The sequence below is a fragment of the Mytilus trossulus genome, chromosome 14 (assembly GCF_036588685.1).
Source record: "Mytilus trossulus isolate FHL-02 chromosome 14, PNRI_Mtr1.1.1.hap1, whole genome shotgun sequence".
In the NCBI taxonomy this organism is placed as follows: domain Eukaryota; kingdom Metazoa; phylum Mollusca; class Bivalvia; order Mytilida; family Mytilidae; genus Mytilus; species Mytilus trossulus.
This window is the reverse complement of record NC_086386.1, coordinates 19,408,343-19,431,716: the sequence shown is the minus strand read 5'-3', so window position 1 is coordinate 19,431,716 and position 23,374 is coordinate 19,408,343. Positions and strand designations below refer to the sequence as shown.

Genomic DNA, 23,374 nt, shown 5'->3' with positions numbered 1-23,374 from the left:
CAAAAAATGTTTCCATGTACTGGTATATTGGAATAAGATATCAACTATGTTAATATAAGTTGACTTTGAAAAGATTACCATATGAAGTAAATGATGGCCACAATATATAAACAGCTGCACAGTTATCTAAAGATTATTTTAAAGATTGTACTATTTGGCTTAACTTTCAACAAACCAAACAATGCAAAAAAAATCACAAGATATCATTAAATGATTTGGGATCAAAGGACAAGGTAACCATAAGGCCTGTTTTAGGCCCCCCTATTTTCTCATTTTTCAAATTCTGTTTTGGAAAGCTACTATCTTGATAAAAATCTTTTATCTAAAAGTCCTACATCGATACAACATATTTAGTTTTAAAATTTCATTTCGTAGTTATCATTCATCAGAATATCATTTATTTTTGTGTGATATCCTTTAGAACAGTCCTAAAATCAAGCACCTGTTGTCAACAATATGCCTGAACAACATACCTCTTTTATCTTCTTCCCAAATATCAAGTTCCGTGTTCCTGTATATCAGTGGATCTAAGGCTTTAGCTATTCTAAATGGTACAGGGGGCTTTATTATAAAGATACCAGTATCTTCCTGAAATATATGAAGAGTTGCATCAATTTTTTTTAATTTATTTTAAAACTAATGAAATTTGCTTTTAGAGATTATCTTTCCTTTGAAAATAACAATCCATTCTTCAATATTCCCTCAACTTGAAGCTTTCATTATATGAAATGTGTTTTTGTCGTAAAAATATTGTCTAATCAATTAAAATCATAAAAATTAATGCAAGCTTTAATTCACCATTTAAAAATCTAATGCATTGTTGGTGAGGCATATACCAAAATATTTTGATTGGTTTAGGAACAATATGACCTAATATCTATTAGCCAAAAAGTAATTGTTCGTTCACCAAAAGTCAAGATTATTCATTTTACCAATAAACCTTTTAATTTCTAAAACGGCTAATTGTGCACCTCCATGCACATACTGTTAATATATACTATAAATTAGTCCAAATATTATATTAAAAGTTATAAATCTTTAAAAATTTAAATATAAAGGAAATTGATAACAAATAAATCTTCAGCAGAAACCTCTCTACATGCATTGATGTTGACAAACTATCTTTATGATATTAACTAAATCAATGTCTGTTTATCAAACAACAGATGTGCCATCACACAAAGGGAAATAACTCGCGACCAATTTATGATTATTTTACATGTGCAATTTAATACCCTTATTTTATTTGTTTGTATAATGAACCATATTGTAATCAATTAATCTTTATGTATTCATTACGGATAATGACCCCATTCTTTCATTTTGAGCTACTGTGATTCAAGATAATAAATTATTGATTTTGTATACAAAATCTTTTTTTTTTTTCCATTTTATTTCCTATTTATTTCCGAATGATCACTCTAGTAATATTGACATGTTGACCTTTATCATTTTTAATATTGCAAGAAAAAAGTTAGAAATATTTAGTGTTATATCAGTTCATAGGTTATGACTATTTAGGGTAACAGACTTAAAATACCAGGCAATATAAAGATTCTCCTCATAGACAAGAGAACACAGATGTAACATATTGGTTCTTTTCAAAGTCACATCTATTTTAAGTAAATTAAATTCAAGAGGAACAATCGTAAATGTAATTGTTATATTTAACTTGAATGTCAACAAACGGCCAGAATATGGTTCTTTGAATAAAAACCCAACAATACATGAATAGCCAGAACTGTGCTAAGGAATATATAGATCTTTAATGATGACCTTATTTCTAAAAAGACCAATATATTATTTAAACTAATACTAGAAACTATCTGTATTTCAACTATCTTAATTTAGTTATGACAATGTCAGATTTCTAGTTAAATGATTATCTTGTATTTTCATTATAAGGTTGCAATACTATTAAATTATGAATATTAATAGCTTTGTGTCAATTTTACATATGTTCAACCTAAATACATAATTGCCAAATGTGTAAATAGTGTTGTATTAAAGAATGATTTTTTTTTTTATTTTGCATGCCTTGTTTCATTCCTTCGTATCAAGTTAAATTCAGTTTAAACTTCACTAGCCCTTTTTCACAAAAAATCTTAAGTGAAAAATTATTCTTACGATAAAAATATTTAGTTGAATTGTAAAGGAATATTTTAGACTTCCAAGAAATTTTACACAATTTGCAAGGAGATAAGTATCATAAAAATAAAATATTTTTTTTAATTTGGCATATTTAGTAATGTTTAGTATGCAGCAATTATTTAACTTTCATTTGTGTGTACTTAAAGTCATACGAAACCTCAAATTAAAAAAAAAAATGCCTATGTTTTTTATAACTAAATGGATAGTTTTCATTATACAACTTATGTACATATACTTTTTTCTGAGGAAAATTCTTTAATTTGTCCACATTTAGAAGAAGTTTACTTATTTGTAATTGCTTGCTTCCAGGAAGCAATTCGCCGACATATTTTCCGTATGCATAGTAACCCGAGCGAAACCCTCCTCGTAAAAATCCGGTGACCACAAAACGCATTGAGCTGTCATTGAAATAAACAAATATCTGATTATACATGTTAAACACATGCTCAATACCCATGCTTTTTGTGATTTGTTTACTATAAGGTGACAATCGGTAAAACTCGGCTTCAGAACACGGCATTTAATGAGCAGACATATTCGAGAGAAAAAAAATTGACGATTATATGATAAATTTGCGAAAATAACAATAAAATCGTGCACAGGACTAAGTTTATGATGTATACATGCATTGGTTCAAGAATTGGACAAACATTATTTTTCATAACTCCCTCGTTTCATATGACTTTAATAATTTCTGAATTGACAGTAATGGGCTACACTTAAAGTTTTGTAGTATTCAGGAAACCACAATATAATCCAGGATCATCAGCTATAGTATAAGGTCCAGGATATCATAAGCTTAATACACAACAGTTTAAAACAACAAAATGCTTAAAAAATAGCAACTACAAATTTTAAGTTCTAATAGTTCACAAGTTATGTATCTTGATGCAAGTCAGAATTTATATAAGAGTACAGCTTATAATTTTGCCCAAAAATTGAAAAATAAGAGCCAGTCAACTTTTAATACTCCAAGTTTCACCAGAGTAATGTATGCTTATGTGGTATGGGCTTAGCGCATTGTTGAAGGCAGTATGGTGACCTCAAGTGGTTATTTTTTTTGTCATTTGGTCTCGTTTGAAGAGTTGTCTCATTGGCAATCATACCACATCTTCTTTTTATATTGTCCAAATTTATAAAATAAGTTTAAACTTTTACCCAACATTTGAAAAATATGAGCCACAACTTTTTATAATCCACCAATTCACATAGTGATGTAATCTTGTCAGAAATTTTACAGCTATACTATAACTTTTACACAACATTCGAAAAATAATGAACCATATCTTTTTAAGTTCCAATAAATACAAGTAATGTATGCACGTCAGAATTTATACTGTAGAAACTAAAGCTTAATAGAGAAGCTTACATTATTTTTATATCAACTTATAAAACTTTCTCAGTTCAATTTAACTTTCAAACTGTTTATAATGTCATTGACGTATTGAAAATTTGTTTTGATTAGAATAAATCATCTTATGAACTTAAAAGGAACAATAAAAGAACTATATAATACTGACAAATCAGAAATGGTTTTGATTTACAATTACATAACATAATCTCACATTTAAATGTACAGCACTTCAAATCAGTTTGTTATGATAGCAGGTAACTTTCAGATTTCAATAAGAAATTTTCAGTTTTACAATGATGTTTTACGTTTTTCTCAGGAACTGCAATACATGTATTATCAAATGACAAGGTTCAAAATAAGAACCTTCCGGGTACTGACGTTTAAGGCATGATGAACTCTTAACCTCACTGTTAAAGACACAGCAGGAAATTTCAAAAAGAAGAACATCAATAAATATACTCTATTGTGTTTGATTAATGGTCTATTCTTCACGTATATCTTCAGAAACTAGTCCAATGCATACAAAATATATTTAATATTTTTCCACATTACCAAAAGAAAATGATTCAGTCTAACAAATATTGAAATCATTATCCAGAAAGTATTTTGCATAAACAGATGAACAACATGCTATTTAAAAACTATGACAGTTGGCAGTTAAGTTCAGTTAAGTTCACAACTTTTTTATCTATAAAACTTAATACATAGGACTCTGGCTGTCAGTTTTTTTAATATTAGATATTTTATTTTTATTCTCTCTTTCTTTTTTGTACAACAAAATATATATAATCTTTTTAGACAATATTGATATAACTTATTTGCCTTTTACATGTAATCCTATTTGTTAAATTGATTTAAATCCTAACTTACATTATGTACCGACTGATTTATAATCCTATTACAATATTGTACAAATCAAACAATCATGTTCTTGTGTCTACCACTCGTAAAACTCCTTACCGAAGAATGAGAAGAATGACGATTATAAAGTACGCAGGCTTTTTCTGGCGATTGTTCCCCGGTACTGCCGCAGCTACTGTCACTGGAATCTGGACTGCTGCTACAACGAAAAGACAGATCCTAAATCAGTAAAGACAAGATGTTAGTTCTCACTTACTGCATCAACAGATCTCCGTCATTAAACGATTGATCCATGAAGAGAAAACACGTCTGTTGCAATAGCCAACGAGCGTGGGACATCCTTTACTATCTACCACGAAACAAAAGATGACAAACTGTTACACAAATCAATGAGAAGTTATCATTTAAAGATTTTCAATTGTAAGCTAAAAGATTTTTCAAATGATGAACATTAAAACATAAAAATGATTAAATCTTTGTTGCTCACCAAATAATAGTTATTATCGTATAAGTCATTTCAAATTACTTATTATTTAACTATTGTTTACAGAAACTTCAAAGTCCAAACATAAAATATGCAATAATAATTTTTATCCATTTCTATGTTGTAATGATTTTAATACCAAACATGGATTTACATCAAGTTTACAATATTCCAGACTTATGTAAAATAAGGCAATGTGTATTATATGGATAAAACTCAAAAAAGTACCCTTAACCTCATGTTCTACAAATACTGCTTGGTAACATTCACTATTGGTGTCAAATTGCTCATAAAGTCAAAGATTTATATCAGTTCTACAAACTCAAACATAATTTTTTTTTATAAATCAAAATATAATCTATGCCTAAATTGCATATTGTGCAAAACACTTTTTTTATACAGGCAGTCCTTAAAATGCATGAAATATTTATAACTGGCTCTTCAAGCTATGCAACAAATCTTTAATTTGATCATAATTACACATCAAATGAAGAAATCTATATGCATTTTGTACTTACATTTAGTTCAGACTTCCATTTTAAAATTTTATCTTGAAATAAGTATTATAATATAGTGGAAAGCTTTCTATATTTAATCACATCATTTTTTTCTATAAAACCCCTTCAATTTACATCAAACTTTATAAAGTATAAAGAAAACTGTCATTCCAGTCTATTGGTGAAAATAAATACGGATATATATTGCAGGGTGAAGAAGGAATTAAGGATACCAGATTAGATGTAATAACTATACCGCCTTTATAATCAACTGGTGATAAATTTGTACAACAGGCCAGGGTAGGATTAAAATATATGGAAAATTTAATGTTTAATTTCTGATAACAGAAATACAAAATGTACTAGATTAATAATTACAAGTATATCAGGTTAAAACTTATTTTAACTTTAAAAAAAGTTAAAACAGCATATTGCTCATATTGAAAAATATTCCTATTTGAGTATTTCTATATAAATATTATTTATTCTTGTGAATCTTTTCTAAATTTTACACCATCATCAAAAAATATAATTCAGACAACCACTGACAATATTTCAGTCATGGGACAGGTACAAACATGACCCCCCTTATGTGGGAAATAGTTTGTTAATTATATCATACAGGGAATCACTAGGGCCCTCTAAGGCAGTTTGTGCCCCCCCCCCCCCCCCCCAAAACTTATGAAAGTTTCTGATATACCACTGAAATTAATCTTTGCAAGTGAAGTAAAAGATTTCTTGTTCAAAACAATATAAATTAAAAATCATTGATTTAACTAAGGAAAAAAAAGGTGAACAAAGAGGACCAAAAGTGAACTATTACAAATAACAAAGTTTTCAAACTGCTGACGACTCAACATAGAGGGTGGGACCGGAATATTTTAATTGAATATATACTCTGAAAAAAGCAAGAATTCATTTGCATACCTGATATTGGCACAAAAGTTTGTTGATTGAAGCATAGAAATTAAGTCAATTGAGAACTGTATTTTACACACTGAACTCAGAAACATACTCTTACAAAACAATGACGTAATTAGATCAAACTCCTTTTACAATTGTAAAACATGAAGTAACTGAACTTTTCATATTTATTCAATTAAAAAGTTCATGATTAGGTTTAAAGGGTAGAGCAAAATCTCATCCTTTCCTACAAGTGATTTATTATTTGACCATTATAATCCTTAAAACTAAAATTATTTTTGAAATATTTTTGTAAATGATGATTATGATAAATAGACACCTGCCTACAGATTTTACTGTACTTTAATGTTAAGTTTTACATATACTTTTTTCTTGGTAACAGGTTTTGAATTTATTTTCTCCACAGATCCCAGATGTTGCAAGCTTGTGTTTTAAGTTAAGAGAATTGATTTAATCTTGAGAAAAATATCTGAAGTAAAAAATATAAATTTTTAATTCAAGAAATTTTACGTTTTGAGAAGCAGTTCCAATCTATTCCCTTATAACCTGTAAAGATCTAGAGTTAAAAAAAGAGTAAAAAAAACAGTGCATCTAAAGTTAAGAGAATGACGAGAAACATTTTCAAATATCTAAATTTTTTCAAATATTTCAAATATACAAAATGAAGATTTTTTTAGTATAATATATGGGCACTGTGGATAGCCTAACTGTTGATTTTTTATTTCGTATTCAAACATGTTGAAAGATCCTAACATCAACCAAAGTTGTATACAGGTTCATGTAAATGTACACTTGTATATATGGAAGATTTCTATCCGATGCAGCTCAAATGTCAACAACTATTCGTGTAAAATCTTTAAAAGGTATTCTAAAATGCAAATGAAAGGTTGAAAAGCAAAATATCCCCCCCCCCCCCTTTTTTTGTCTATATTGCACATCTTGGATTTTCTGCAGAAATTCACTTTAACAGAAAGAAATCTAATTGCACACTAAGATTCATTTTTGGACAAAATCAAAGGTTATTTTATTAGCCTTTGGACCTCATTGTAGACAATTTTAAAGATAGATTTATCTTGTCTTGCTGATTATTTTTGCTTTTTAAACATTTGAAATGTCGATCTCATTTTTCACTTGGTTTTACAAGATAATAGCCAAAAACGTAAAATATTGGTGAAAACCAGCATGAAAGAGCATCAGTCTGAACTCCACCCTGCTTGCCGGCCATGTATTCAGAAGGCTGGAGCGTCACAAATATTTTTAAACAAGATAACACAATAATCATAGTAGCCAAACTTGATTTAATTTTGCCTAGTAGTAAAACTAGAGGCTCTCAAGAGCCTATGTCGCTCACCCAACTCTACTTGGGTTTTTAAAATCATATAAAAAAAGGAAAAAATTATAACAGATACTTAAGAGGCCCCTCATGGGGGGGTCCTAGTAATCACATAATCACCATTTTTTTGCCAATATAATCACATAATCATTAAATATTTGCTTATCTTTAGTAATCAAATAATCATACACTAAAAATACAGTCCTAGGTAATCAAATAATCATGAAATATTTGACTTAATAATCAAATTATCATTAAAAAAACGGCCAAGTAATCACATAATCAAAAACCCCATGAGGGCCCTCACTTAAACAATGTTTGAGGCCAAATTTGGTTTAATATTGGTCCTATCATTTAATAATTAATCCTGATGGCCATCTAGAACAGTAAATCAGCAACAAAGTAGCAACACTTCATCAGAACCTCACAAGGACCATTTATGACATGTTTGGTTTCATTCCATTGAGTGGTTCTCTAAAAGAAGACATTAGTATGCATTTCCTATAGGGTCCTATGTTAAACTTAGTCCCCTGCTTGCGGCCATCTTGGATAATAGTTCGGCTACAAAGTAATAACACTTGTCAACACATAATAAGGAACATTCATGCCATATTTGGTTCCATTCCATTCAGTGGCTCTCTAGAAGAAGTTCAAAATGTAAAAAGTAAACGACAACAGACAAAAGGGACGAAAGATACCAAAGGGACAGTCAAACTCATAAATCTAAAACAAACTGACAACGCCATGGCTAAAAATGAAAAAGACAAACAGAAAAACAAAAGTACACATGACATAACATAGAAAAATAAAAAATAAACAACACAAACCCCACCAAAAACTAGGGGTGATCTCAGGTGCTCCGGAAGGGTAAGCAGATCCTGCTCCACATGCGGAGCCAACAGACGCCAAGTGATGAAAATAGCTCACATGGCCCTGTGGCCCAGGTGAGCTAAAAATACATTACCATGAAGTTCCACTGTATCTACAGGACTTTTTCCTCTGTTTTCCTTCTTGTTCCCTTATTATTTGTATGGCTTCTTTTATTTCTTCTTCACCAAAGTTGTATACACCGTGATATAATATATCATAGACAATAGCTGTAATATATATTAACATTTACATATTTTTAAGTGAAAAAAGCAACGTGAACATATAAAGGTAGATATATTAATAATACTTTTCTGTTGGTTCAAGACTGCAAGGAATGAATGAGAAGCAACCAAGAAGGCCACAACTGAATATCCGAGGGTCTGGATGAGAGGTCCTTTGACTCTTTATTTTTTTTTTTTTATTATGCCATTTTTCTCTATTTGTTATCAGTCTATAATTCTCTATTCTTTACATTCTCTATTCTTTATACTTCATCACTCTCCAGCAGCATATCCAGGGGTTCGAGGTGTGGGAACCCCCCTTCGTTTTGGATGATCAATACATTAAAATGGGGACATATGTTTGGAATCACCCTTCTAAAATGGCTGGATATATTCTCCTTTTTCTTTCTTTTAGTTCTTTTGGTTATTTTTCTTATATTTTTTTTATTTTCTAACCTTTTACATATTCTCTTTCTGTAAACTCTGACCCCTACCCTCAAATATGTAAAAAATTGTTTACCCAAATACTTTTTCAGAAACTTAATGACAATAATTAAATTCAACAAAAAAACCTACCTTTGTATGAAATATCTTCACATTTCAGTTTTATGAATTCAATCATTTCCAAGAGATACTTTCAAAAATTATAAAAGCACCACATGCAAGCATACTAATAATCTGGACATGTAGATTCCTCACAGGTACATATATTACATGGCAAGCCAAAGGCCTCAATATTACATCATTTAGAAGTCCAAATTACAAATAAACATATCATAAATATACCATGTTGAAAGTATGGAACATTGAACTTCATAGTTGTAGAGTTGCAAAAGTTTATTTACTTTGTCGTACTAATACATATTTTTATATGATCGCAATTTTTTTTTTAAATTTGGTTGTTTATTTGTATCACGTCGTCCTCAAAGAAGGGTGATTTTCGGATAACTTTAGTAATAGTATAAGTAAAAAGGTACCAATTAAATTTAAACACAAGGTTTATAACCACAAAAGGAAGGTTGGGATTGTTTTGTTTTTTTTGGTCCCAACAGCTTGGGAATTAGGGGCCAAAAAGGGGGCACAAGTATTTTTCTTGGTTTTCACACAATAAATTTAGCATAGGTATATAGAAACCTTTGGAAATTAAACACAAGGTTAATGACTACAAAAGGAAAATAAAGTCTACATTGGTCAATTATATACTTATAATAATAATGGGCCACTTTATCAAATTGGTCCACATTGAGTTCTAAAGGGTTCAAATTTGAACTTTATTTGATTTCATCAATAATTGAATTCTTGGGGTTCTTTGATATGCTAAATCTAACCATGTATTTAGATTTTGGATATTTGACCATAAAAGTTATATGTCCAATTTAAAACCAGAACCCTGAACAGTTGGGGCAAGTATGGACACAACATTCAAGCTGGATTCCGCTCTAAATTTGGATTGTGATTAAATAGTTGACACAGCATAGGTTTCTGACACAGAATGAATGTATTCAAATGAACTTAAAATTTTTGTTTTCTCTTAGAGCAATTCACTATGCTGTTGAATATTAATCCTCTCAAAAAAATGTTTGAAGAAATTTTCCTTTTATTTATGAAATTTCAAATGAGAAAAATTGAACCCAATTTTTTAATCACATCCCCCTTTCCCTTATTCCAAAACTAATTTCAATTAAAATATTCTAATGGAGTTTGCAACAATTACTACTCATTTAAATACATCATAAAATATTAAGATGTAAAAAAACTGCTTGTTATCACTGAATGGTAAAGATTATTTAAATTTATCAGTTGGTAGTAAAAAGTGAATATACATTGTATATTGTATATAACAAAGATTTAAGTTGATTCTGGACAAAGAAAGATAACTCCAATTAAAAAAAATTCTTGCAGATATTTCTTGCTTACTATACTGGACAAAGAAAGATAACTCTTAATTAAAAAAAAATTTGCTATTTCACAATATTGTGAAATTAGATATTTCTTGCCATTGCACAATACTGTGCAATTGAAAAGACTTGCTATTGCACAATACTTAATATAATAATTTTAGATCCTGATTTGGACCAACTTGAAAACTTGGCCCATAATCAAAAATCTAAGTACATGTTTAGATTCAGCATATCAAAGAGGCCCAAGAATTAGATTTTTGTTAAAATCAAACTTAGTTTAATTTTGGACCCTTGGCAATTTAATTTAGACCAATTTTAAAACTGGACCAAAAATTAAGAATCTACATACACAGTTAGATTTGGCATATCAAAGAACCCCAATTATTCAATTTTTGATGACATCAAACAATGTTTAATTTTGGACCTCGATTTGGGCCAACTTGAAAACTGGGCCAATAATCAAAAATCTAAGTACATTTTAAGATTCAGCATATCAAAGAACCCCAAGATTTCAATTTTTGTCAAAATCAAACGAAGTTTAATTTTGGACCCTTTGGACCTTAATGTAGACCAATTTGAAAACGGGACCAAAAATTAAGAATCTACATACACAATTAGATTCGGCATATTAAAGAACCCCAATTATTCAATTTTGATGAAATCAAACAAAGTTTAATTTTGGACCCTTTGGGCCCCTTTTTCCTTAACTGTTGGGACCAAAACTCCCCAAATCAATACCAACCTTCCTTTTATAGTCATAAACCTTGTGTTTAAATTTCATAGATTTCTATTTACTTATACTAACGCTATGGTGCGAAAACCAAGAAAAATGCTTATTTGGGTCCCTTTTTGGCCCCTAATTTCTAAACTGTTGGGACCGAAACTCCCAAAATCAATACCAACCTTCCTTTTGTGGTCATAAACATTGTGTTTAAATTTCATTGATTTCTATTTACTTTAACTAAAGTTATTGTGCGAAAACCAAGAATAATGCTTATTTGGGCCCTTTTTTGGCCCCTAATTCCTAAACTGTTGAAACCAAAACTCCCAAAATCAATCCCAACCTTTCTGGTGTCATAAACCTTGTGTCAAAATTTCATAGATTTCTATTAACTTAAACTAAAGTTATAGTGCGAAAACCAAGAAAATGCTTATTTGGGCCCTTTTTGGTCCCTAATTCCTAAAATATTGGGACCAAAACTCCCAAAATCAATACCAGCCTTCCTTTTATAGTCATAAACCTTGTGTTAAAATTTCATAGATTTCTATTCACTTTTACTAAAGTTAGAGTGCGAAAACTAAAAGTATTCGGACGACGACGCCAACGTGATAGCAATATACGACGAAATTTTTTTCAAAATTTGCGGTCGTATAAAAAATCAAATTCTTAGACCACATTCATTTGTGTCAGAAACCTATTTAGGCCACGGTTTTTTAATTTGTTGGTTTACGGATTTTCTCAATGAAAAAGTCGGGTCGGTCGGTCGGAAAAAAAAAGAAAAAAAAAAGACCTTTCAAGACAGAAATTAAACTGATATGCAAAATAAAAATATATTTCACCTTTCTAATAATATGTTTGTCATACTATTTTGTCATTGTTCTTGAATTTTAGTTTGATGAAATATTATTGCTCAGCTGTAAACATCGCATGACATTGTCTAATAATTTCCCGTAAAAAAAGGGTAGTACACGGACAAAGACGAAATTAAATCGTCATTTCACAAACAAGAAAAACAGATTCACGTCAGTTTTTTGACTAAGCTTTTAATCAAAACTTGGTGAAAAATAATAAGCACGAAAACTGATAAAGAAGAAAAAAGTAAAAACGTTGTACGAAAATAAGTTTCAACACACGTGTCAAAAACGTAATAGACTCGTCCAATGGAAAAACGAGAATATCAGGTTAAATAATCTTTTGTCATGAATTCCTGTTTTTTTATCCAAATGGACGATATTTTTTTATTATCTATGAAACAAGAAAATATCAAATGATTTGTTAAAATTCAGTACTTTAACTTGATGTCTTGAACTTCCACCTGTCCACATTTGGACAAGTCTATTTCTATGAGAACATGCATCTTACGGACTGGTAACAAATAAAGGAAACGAACCTATTGTGTAATTGGTTTTAAACACAGGTTTCGTTCCGCAAAATTATTTGCGCAAACGACATTTCAAGGTCATTAATAATTGATTTGTCTATTTTTAGAAACGTAAACTGGAAGTTTCATTTTTTCACAACAGAAAGTGTCATCACTTCTGTTAGTGATTAATGCATTTCATTTCATAAAAAAAGGATATTTTAATTATTTTTCAGGGATAATGCATTTGTTGGGTCGGCGAGAATAAAATCGACAAAATCGGGTCGGCGGATCCGTAAACCAACAAATTAAAAAATCCTGGCCTTAATGTGTGTCAACTATTAAACCACAATCCAAATTCAGAGCTGTATCAAGCTTGAATGTAACATTTTATGATATGTTTGTAAATGACTTGGTCCAGTTTATACACAAATAAATTCATTCAAAAATGCATTTAATCCTTATAATTCTTTAAAATTGGAGATGAGGAATATATTTTTCCACACTCCTAACCTCTATGGCATAAAGTGCAGTGAAATAAATTTTCATTGTTGTTATCGCCACCATCTTGTTTACATTGGTTACAAAAAGAAGTTCAGTCAAAGTCGTCTATTGAAAAATAACCAACGTCAAGATTAACTACCGGAAGTCCTCTAGACCAATCATATCATCAAGGTATTCCCTAATATGCAAATACACCAAAAAATTCCTTTAAAAAGGTGTTTAATCCTATATTGATATCCTGATAATATTTTGACATTTTAACTTTTCAGTAAACTATTAACAGAAACACAACCAGGTGTTTATCTTGTTGGAGTAGGTGAGGATACAGAAACCGCATCGTAGGAATCGTTGTTTTCTGCACTTAATTTTGTTTTTCCATTTCATCATGGAAATATAAAATTGTTTAAGAGAGCGTTAGTAAGGGGACACATGATCCATAGCCAGAAATATAGTAAAGTAAGACAAAGAAACAGCTACACAGTATCGTATGCTCAACATGGAGAAATTTGCTATGGAGAAGTTCTCTTCTTTGCAGAAGTAGTTGATCCTGAGATAGATGAAAGTTCCGCATATGCCTTTGTAAAAGGCTATGTGAAGAAGGACATGAATTTGGTAGCTGATCTTACAACCAATTTAAAGACCTATGGGCTTCTAATATTCGAGAAAGAAAGGTATTTCTATTTTGATGAAATATATCATTAGTGGTTGCAGCATATTTTGCATAGATGTATGGATTAAATTGACCGGTTGTCTAAAAATAGATAACTTGTTTTTAAATATTGCAACTCACAATAGTTAAGATTTTGTGATTATTTTTATTGCTTTGAAATTTTTCAAGTGTACTATTAAACCAGATGATAACCAACATTTTTTTAAACAGAAAGTAGAACTTTGTGTTGCTAGATCTTTTAAGCAAAGCTTTGACACAGTATGTTTATTTTAATGATGTTGGAAACATTCAAAAGACTAAGCAAACAAAGAAACTTAACAATTGAAAGCACAAAAAATCTTTAAACAACCATCATAATCCTGAATGAGCACACTGTTAAGCTTAGGTCACTTTAACTAGACAAAACAAATTAGATAACAAATCACATGGCAAAACTCTACTAACATCATTGATTTGAAAATAAAGCAGACAACATGAATTCGTACATTTTTTTTCATAGGCAGACTCATTTTTATTTCTTCTTGTTTCCCTGATTTTGAAAATACAGCCGTAATATAGGTATCTTTTATCTTTCAATCATTTCAGGCAAGATGGCATACGACTTGTGAGATTAGAAAAGATCAACCAGAAAATTGTTTTGATGGAGTCTGAGCACATGTTTATTGGAGGAATATTCCCGAACTTTTATGAAAAGGACTGATGAATCAATGTGATAAAAATGTGTCATGATTTTGATTTGATAATGTTATTTAGAGTAAACAAAATAGTTTCTGTTGTTATCTGTTACAACAGTGCAAATTTTAAGTATTTTAATTTAACTGCAGTATTCAAACAAAATTCATTTCGTTTGCCAGACAATCCGTTTATGTAGTAATCAAATAAATAGACTTTTAAACATTTTGTATGAAAACAGCATTATCATATACATGCATGCACTGTTCATCATTGTTTTAGGAGTAAAGCTCGATAAAGTCTTAATCCCAAGCATGTGTCAGGGTTATTTTCAATATTCAAAAAGGTGTCAGGGTTATTTTCAATATTCAAAAAGGTGTCAGGGCTGTTCTGCACAGTTTGGTACAGTTTGATGTGTTTTAAAAAAAATCAACATTTTTCAGATTTGCTTCTGAATAGTTCAGTCTCTGTCTTATTTGTTCAGTACATTTTTTTTGTTACTTCTGAACAGTTCAGTCCTGTTTGAAGATTTCAATAAAATATCAGCATATTTTCAGATGTTTGTCTGAGGAGTTCAGCAATCATTTAACTGTTCAGAATGTTTTCAGAATCAATTCTGAACATTTAAGGACATTCTGAACTATTCAGCTATGCCTGAAATGTTCAGATCCTGAAACAGTACATTTTCAGCAATATTTGAATAATTCAGTAAATTTGTCTGAGGAGTTCAGCAATCACTGAACAGTTCAGAATATTTTCAGCTTCAGTTCAGCATTGTCTGAATTTTTCAGCACAGTCTGAACTTTTCAGAAAATGAAACAGTACTTTTTCAGCATGTCTGAATATTCCAGTAAGATTTCAGTATTTCTTCAGAATGTGAAAAAAGTGGTTCAGCAGTTTTTCAGACCCTAAAAATTAGTTCAGCATGTATTCAGGTATGCTTCAGAACCTATTCAGCAAAGTTCAACTCAAATTCAGAATTTTGTTTTCATGAGGGTTGTGTCCATACTTTCCAAATTTTCAGGGTTCGACCTTCTGTAGTCCTATCAAGCTGTGCCCTGCAGAGCATCTGGTTTTAATTTATTTGAGTAACAATGTTATGGACTTAATAAATAACTGAAGTGTTGAAATTTTGACCCATTTGGCTTTTCATGGAAAAACATGCAGATTGTATTCCTCATCACAGAAACATGTTCATTCCTTTACAAATAAAACCCAAGGCAAAATATGTTGGGAACATTAACACTTATATATATTTCAACCAAAAGGATATATATTAGTTAACACATGAACCACTGGATTTGATTTTTAGAAGAGATGATGGGCAAAAAATGTCAGGAATAATGGGTGCTTAAATATTATGAAAGAATAGAGAAACATGGCCATCATTTTTAAAGAATGTGAAAAAACAGACAAAATTTATAAATAAGAGATGAATGGCTGAAAAATACAAAATTAAAGGACCCCCATCAGACCCCATCCATGCAGGGGCTCAAATTTGCTTTAAATAATTAAAGGTCCAGGTCCATCTTAAAAGTTATTAGCAAAAGGCCCTCTGTATGAAATCAATGGTCCTGTATAATACAGACATCATTGTAGACAATAAAGGTAGGTCATGGACTTTTGTAATTTAAAAAATTATTGACCTCTCCTAGAAAAGAAAAGTCCAAAACCTTGACCTCACACTAATTTGAACAAGACTTGTAGAGGTAAAAACATTTTTGTCAAAAAAAATCAAATTTTTCATTTTTTTTTCCTTTTTACCAAGAGACAAGAACAAAACTTACTTCAGTATTGATGACCTGGATGATTTAAAAGATAATGAGAAAACTAACTTTGCCTATCAGACTGCTGTGACATTGACCTTTAAATTCCTGAAAGTTCTGGTAATATGCCCATCCCTAGTAAAGCAACTGTGAGAATTGTGAATGAGAACAAATTTTCCCAGGATTATATTTTTAATATTATAATTAATGTCATTATTTAATTAACAATGTCATTAAGATCAAAGATAAAACAAAACTATGTCATAATGTGTAATTATTTAACAGGAAATAAAATCACAAAATTATTACATAAAAACTAGGTCAGTAATCAATTGTAGTAAATTTTACTATCATTAAATTTGTGTATGAAAATATCAAGGTGAGGTGCAGTATGTTTTCAAGACTAGTGGCAGATCCAGAATTTTTCATAAGTGAGGGTCCACTAACTGCCTTAGAGGGGACCAGCTCTAGTCATGCTTCAGTGATTCCCTATAGACACAGATATTAGAATTTATTCTAATTAACCAACCATCGGCCCTAGTCATGCAGATAAAGTATCCAACCAACCAATTTTTTTCCCCAAATAAGAGGGGGGGGGGTGTCTCCCCCTCTTTTTCTGCCTGTGAAAACTGCAACTCAAAAACAAAAATAACCAAATGGCATATAAAGATGAACAGCCTCCATGTGTGTCAAGGTTCCATATTTATATGCCTCTGGGTATATAAATGAACTTGTTTAACAACTTGCCCAGGAGAGATAATCACTTGTACAAGTTTTTTACTGTTAGAAATTTTAGAGAAATTTTATGGACATGAAATCAGGTAAATGCAACTAAAAGGGAATAAAATGTAATCTCATTTAATTATGAACATATAATCAGATAAATGCAGCTAAAAAAGGATTGAAATGTATGGATTACAAAAAATGTTGTACCTTGCCAGATGAACCACAAAAGTTCACCAGTAACTTTAGTGAAAGCTAATAAGCAAGATCATATATGGAAAAAGTCATACCATATAATTTTGTAGTGTTCTGTTTTTATTTTTTGTTGTCTAATTTTAAGTGTGTTTTCACAATTCAATAATTCTCCATCAGATATTACTGTCCTGCTACAACAAAAATCACAGGGCTAGGGAATATTAGTTTGCTTTTTTTTTTTTAGTTTATCCCGACTTTTTTTTTAACTAAATTGTCGTCCTGACTTTTTTTTTGCAAGTGTCTCATCCTGCCTTGTTTTTACTCAAAACTCCTGTCCTGCCTATTTTTTTCAAATTTCATCCTAGCCTTCCCATAAAAATCAAATGGTAGCTCCCTAAATCATTTTCCTAGGCCCCAATGCATGGTTAATCTAGGATCAATATTGATATTATGATGTATTGATGAAAACAGAATAATTAATGACAAATTCTGTACTTTTCAGCATTTTTAACTTATAGTTTTACATGCCTTTCAGAGAAGAGATTGTGAGATAATACTCCAAAAGACCCTGCACAGTATAGAAAGCTGAAGAACACTGCATATTGTAGGTTTTAGATAAGACTGATTTTTGTGGATCAATTCAGTTAACCTTGTTTTATTTTCAAGATTGAAATTTGTTTTCTTTTAATAGCTGAATACATATTCATCACATCTCTAGCTAAGAGGTTAAATTGTATGTCACAGGAATACCAATTCAATGAGGTCAAATATTCACTAGCAAGTGAATAATTCACTTTCACGTGTGCTGTTTTGACAAAATTGAACCAAATTGTCTGCTAAAAGCTAATTACTATTTCACCATTTCACTTGAAATATAAATGATTTAACAATGTTTGTTTTTATCATGTTACTTATGTCTCTTTAAAGAAGTATCTTAATTTTTAAATCAACTTACACTGACATAGAGCTAATTCTTTTACATAGGATTTTGGAAAAACACTTTCAAGGTGTGTGGCATCTATTCTACATAGCATAACCTGAAGAAAAAAAATTAAAAAAAAAAAACTATTTGCATCAATTGAAACTGCTTGCACGACGTCTGATTATCAATTGTGAAATGTAAACCATATGTTAATCAAAATGGATTTTTATTTTTCATTTTGGATTTTTTTTTAGTCACATTTAATAGCATGTTTATGAATACTTTAATAAATTGTTATTTGAATGGAGAGTGGTCGCATTGGCACTCACACCAAATTTCCTGCATCTATATTTATTGTAAACTTGTATAACTTACTTCTTAAGGTGGTACCCAACACTTGCACTAAAATTAGTTTGGCTCGTTTAATTTTCATAAAATTTTGTCAAAGTGTTTACTTTGACCCTTTAACAAAAATATAAAAAATTCTAAAATTTTGAACCAACCGTTTTGTCAGAAAAATTACACTGGTTTTAAAGCATTTTGACAAACACCAATTTTGATCATTGAGAAGCTTAATATTCCTATTACAACACAACGTAGTTAAAACGTTTAGCTGACTTTACAGAGTTATCTCCCTGTAGTGTTAGGTACCACCTTAATATCATCGCTATAAGACGAAGTAGACTGCCTATATGATGAACAAGGCAATTAAAGCCAATCATATCTTTTGAAGACCTTATTGATGTCCTTTTGAGAAATGGACACACAGATTTAGATTTAGACCAGTTATAAATGCTAGAAGTTTATAGTTTATAGAAATCATGCCAAAAAATTCTCAAAATAATTATCATAACTTACATTTTCTGAAAAACAATTATCTATAGCTAAATATGGTGGACATCCAGGTACTTCATATACTAAAAAATTATGTCTGAAATAGAATAATGGAAATAATATTAATTAATATGGATCTACATTGTATACTGTACAATATTTTGCCATCTTCATTCCAACAAGTTTGAGGGATTTAATTTGACTTCATTGTTTCAAGAGAAAAAAAAGTTGCAATCTGACCAATTAGATTTATCATTATGATACATATCTGTTTGTGCTGCGTGTTTTTTTCCATATTTTTTATTCAAACATTGTCAAATGAAATAATCTTCTGACAAGTTCTGTTGTATTTGAGTTTGATAAATTCAAAATCAGGCTTTCTTAATTTAAAGTGCAACAAGAATGTGTCCCAAGTACTCGGATGCCCCATCTGCACTATCATTTTCTATGTTCAGTGGACTGTGAAAATGTGACAAAATCTCCGAGATCACATCATAGGGAACATGTATACTAAGTTTCAAATTGATTGGCCCCAACTGCATCAAAAACTACCTCGACCAAATACTTCAACCTGAAGAGGGACAAACAGACAACAAACTAACAAACGGACACACAGACCAGAAAACATAATGCCCATAAATGGTGCATAAAAATAAAATAATTTGCATTCTTCATGTTTTAAAGGGGCATAACTTTAGAACAGCAAGTGACTCGCTGAACAACTATAAACTCTGTCTGCAAGTTTTTGTTCCTAGCATTGCGAGGCCCAACTCAAGGTCAAATGCTGATCATTTCAAAAGGTGGTTAAAAATTTCCCAATCATATTCCAAAATCACCTCTAGTTGTCATAATCTTAGTTTAATTGGGACATAATGTGCATAAATCACGTCTTGCAGACAATCTGGATTTTTTCCCTTCATATCAACAAGAGAAAGACAATACAGATATTTTTCTTCATGACATCAAGAGAAGGATGATTTTTTAAAGGGGTTCCTGTAAGGGCTTTTGATAATTACCTGCATATAACAGACAAAGAAAACATAGCATCGGATTCTGTCCATACCTGTAATAAGTAAAACAAATTAAAATATTTAATCACACATTTATCTACACTATAGGGTCAGAAAAATAATCTGAGAGTATTCCATTCATTGTAAAAAAAGCCTACAATTGATCAGTCTGAATTTTTTTATTGAATTGTGCTCATTCTAACGCAAAAATAAAACATATTTGCAAGACTTTTTATGGAAATGGAAAGATGTATATGATAATTGTTTTCTTATCTTTGTATGTATGTTTAACAAGTGAAAGACTAATGACTTTGGTTTATAAAGGGAGAATACTCAGAATCATTTTATTTCAGGATGAACTCCAAGATGATACTAACTCGAATAATTCTGCGCTCTCTAGCCTATCGAGGCTAATGTAGCAATCAGAGATTAGACGGAGATCAGTAGAATATAACGACCGACATTATTCGGATTAAGATGATACATGTACATAACACTACAGGGAGATAACTCTGTAAAAATCAGCTGAACATTTTAATCAGGTTTTATTGCAACTTGTTGAGGAAATAAATGAAAGGTTAAGCTGCTCAAGATCAAAATAAATTTTTGTCAAACTTCTTTTTAAAAAATGCAATTGCATAGAAGCTGTGTCCAATAGAAATTAAAATGTTATAGAAAATGTAAATCAAAATCTATAAATCTGTTATTGTATAAAATCAAAATTAAAATTCTATTGCATGCATGTAAACTTACATAATCCTGGTCTATTCCTTCAAGTCTGTAGAAAAACTCTTTGGATAGATTGTATAGCTTTTCATAATGAGCTTGCGTCATGTATACCTGAAAATATATTTCCACAACTTTAACTCAGTGTGCTATCATTTGATTTTATTGGGGGTGAAGAGGGCGGGCAAGGATGAACAGTTTTGACATGACTTTTTATTTTTTACTCAAAGTCCTGCCTTCATTTCAAATTTTACTTTTTATATCAAAAACTGCTTTTCCTACAATTATATATCTACTTATAATACATACATCTAAAATTCAAATTATTGATCTGTTGATATCAGAAAACATGAAAAAATATTTTTAATCCTAGAAAGTCACAATCATTTCATATCATAAAACGGATTTCTATTAATCTCATTTCTAATATCAAGAAACTATGTACTGTAGATGATTTTTCTGATGTCGAAAAATCATTGCTTTCATCTTAAAAAAAAGAGAACTTTTTTTGTTTAACAATAATTGAATTCCTAATATCAACAATTATCTAAAAGTCTTTCCCGACATCAGATAATAAGGAATAAAAAGTAACACTGGAATGAATGGGTCGCATAGTATAGAATAAATTCTTGATACACGTATTATGGTCTCTCTTGATGTCAAGACTATTGCTGTATGAATTCTTTATACCAGGAGCTAAACAACAATATAAATATGAAATCTTACAAAATGCAACGGCGAAATGAACAAATAACAAACAGCGGATTTATTATTTACATTTTCCGTTTCATATTACAGAAATATCTTGCTGTAAAAATGCAGATTAAAGACATAATAATTCATAAACATCATATAAATTATAGCAATTTAAAAAATATTTTCATAAGTGCAGTTTCTGCAACAGAAACTACATTTGTAAACTCACCTGTTCAGAAGTTGCTCGAAACAAACAAAACCCATCACGGGCAATAGGTTTTCTCCACAGGCCAACTGTGGACAAATAACTGTCCATGCTTGAAAGTTTTTGTGATCTTTGGTTACTCTTTCCTGGACTGTTCACATAATAATGCATAATAATAATTGTTTTCGCGACAACGCGTGTGCACCTTATGAGTGTGTCCCTGTCGCACACTCTTCATCAGCTGATTCGGCTAAAAGTGCACGAAATTGATGAACTCCGCATGGGGAAACTGACAAGGTCACGTGGCACACATCAAAGGACCGATGATTACTTCCCACGATTTCTCGCGAATGATTTCTTTTGATGTTTTCAGGCGAGAATCTGGGTCAAATCAATATGTATAGGGATCAGAAAACTGTTCAGCACCCTTGTTTTTCTTACCCGAAATTAATATATAAATGTTTGAAATTTGAAATTCGAGTTTCAAAGTTATGATCTGTGATAAATTAATTTACACCAGTGTCGAATTAGACAGCTAATCTCTTGTGAGAGGGATTTTTTTTTTGAAAAGGGGATTGCAAGTCATAATTAGCTCGGATATGGGGCAGAAGGAATTTTAGTGTCGGATTTTGGTGGGTAGAGCGGTCCTACTAAAAAGCGCCCGGGGAAGGAAAATTAGCGCCCGTGGGATTAAAATAATAATATTTTATAACAATATTTTTTTTCTTAAAAAAAATCATTGCTTGTGTTGTCCTTAATATAAATTGGGATATGTACGATGCTACATCGAAAGTGTTGTTTATATCTTTTTATAATTTAAAACTAAAACTTTGACTGTTTTAATGTCTATATATATGCTTATCAGGAATTTAATGCATAGTTTTGAATTAAACCAAACTCCTGCTTTTTACTCCCTTCATTTAACTACTGTACATGTATAGTACTGCTTTATTTGCTGATTTATTATGTGTAACTCTTTTAATTTTGATTAGATAAATATTTATCTGTGAAATTTAAGGTTTTTTTTTTACATTTTTCATTTTAATATTGTTTTTGAAAAACATGTCTTTTGAAGTTTCACATTTTATAAATCTTCCGCATAAACTGTGATCTATTATTATCTGTCTTTTGAAATAGTATTCATATATTATTGTAAACTTTGAAAAAATCATACTTGTTTTAATAGTGCTTTATTATGAATGTCTATTATCTGAATTTGCAAATTAATTGTCTAAAATTTTTAAAAAAATCAATGTAAATCAATGTTCATAACCTATTTTATCGACACAAAGTTGTCTCTGGTTAATAAAATATCTATACATTTTCCCCGGGCGCATTTTCTTTTCCCCCAGGCGCTATTTGTTCTTCCCCTGGCGCTTTTTCTTTTCCCCGGGGGCTTTTTCTTCACCCGGGCGCATTTTAGTAGGACCCGGGTAGAGGGCCCGGTCCCACTAAAGGAGCTATGGTATCTAAACTTTTTAGATGTCCCACTACATAAACGTTGCTTAGTTTTGGGGGCCCCGCCGGGTTCCCCCTTTCAAGTCAAATCCTGGATCTGCATCTAATTTTGAATATGAATTTTCTGGCTAGGTACTAAGGGAACGAACATTTATCTTTTTAAGGGGGAAAGTATTTTTTTTTAAATAAAAAATATTCTGATCCCCATGCGGCAAGTTGATAAAAAAAAAATTGGTCAAACAGATTAAAAAAAGATATATTCCACACCTCATAGTGTTAGATTTATGAAAAAAAGTGTTTTATTGATAGCGTTGAA

General features: G+C 30.6%; 2 protein-coding genes across 7 annotated transcripts in view; one reads left to right on the top strand and one right to left on the bottom strand.

The window, feature by feature from the left end:
• Positions 1–21,912, bottom strand: part of LOC134697183 (putative bifunctional UDP-N-acetylglucosamine transferase and deubiquitinase ALG13) — a 47,487-nt gene extending 25,575 nt beyond the window's left edge. For 2 of the 6 annotated variants that reach the window (XM_063559271.1, XM_063559275.1), the window contains exons 1-8: positions 21,625–21,911; positions 20,727–20,813; positions 19,980–20,026; positions 18,988–19,060; positions 18,163–18,244; positions 8,569–8,701; positions 4,466–4,565; positions 474–588 (exon numbers count right to left, since the gene is read on the bottom strand). In XM_063559271.1, coding sequence (XP_063415341.1) covers positions 474–588; positions 4,466–4,565; positions 8,569–8,701; positions 18,163–18,244; positions 18,988–19,060; positions 19,980–20,026; positions 20,727–20,813; positions 21,625–21,771 — 784 coding nt within the window. In that variant the 5' untranslated portion in view covers positions 21,772–21,911. Of the gene's footprint in view, positions 1–473; positions 589–4,465; positions 4,566–8,568; positions 8,702–9,271; positions 9,353–18,162; positions 18,245–18,987; positions 19,061–19,979; positions 20,027–20,726; positions 20,814–21,624 lie in introns of those variants that run through there. The other 4 variants (XM_063559276.1, XM_063559277.1, XM_063559273.1 and 1 more) reach the window with 3 other exon arrangements.
• LOC134697150 (uncharacterized) lies at positions 13,457–14,863 on the top strand. Its single transcript, XM_063559215.1, has 2 exons — positions 13,457–13,852; positions 14,437–14,863. Exons 1-2 carry the CDS (start codon positions 13,611–13,613, stop codon positions 14,549–14,551), a joined length of 357 nt encoding a protein of 118 aa, XP_063415285.1. The 5' UTR covers positions 13,457–13,610; the 3' UTR covers positions 14,552–14,863.
• Positions 21,913–23,374: the final 1,462 nt, after the last annotated feature.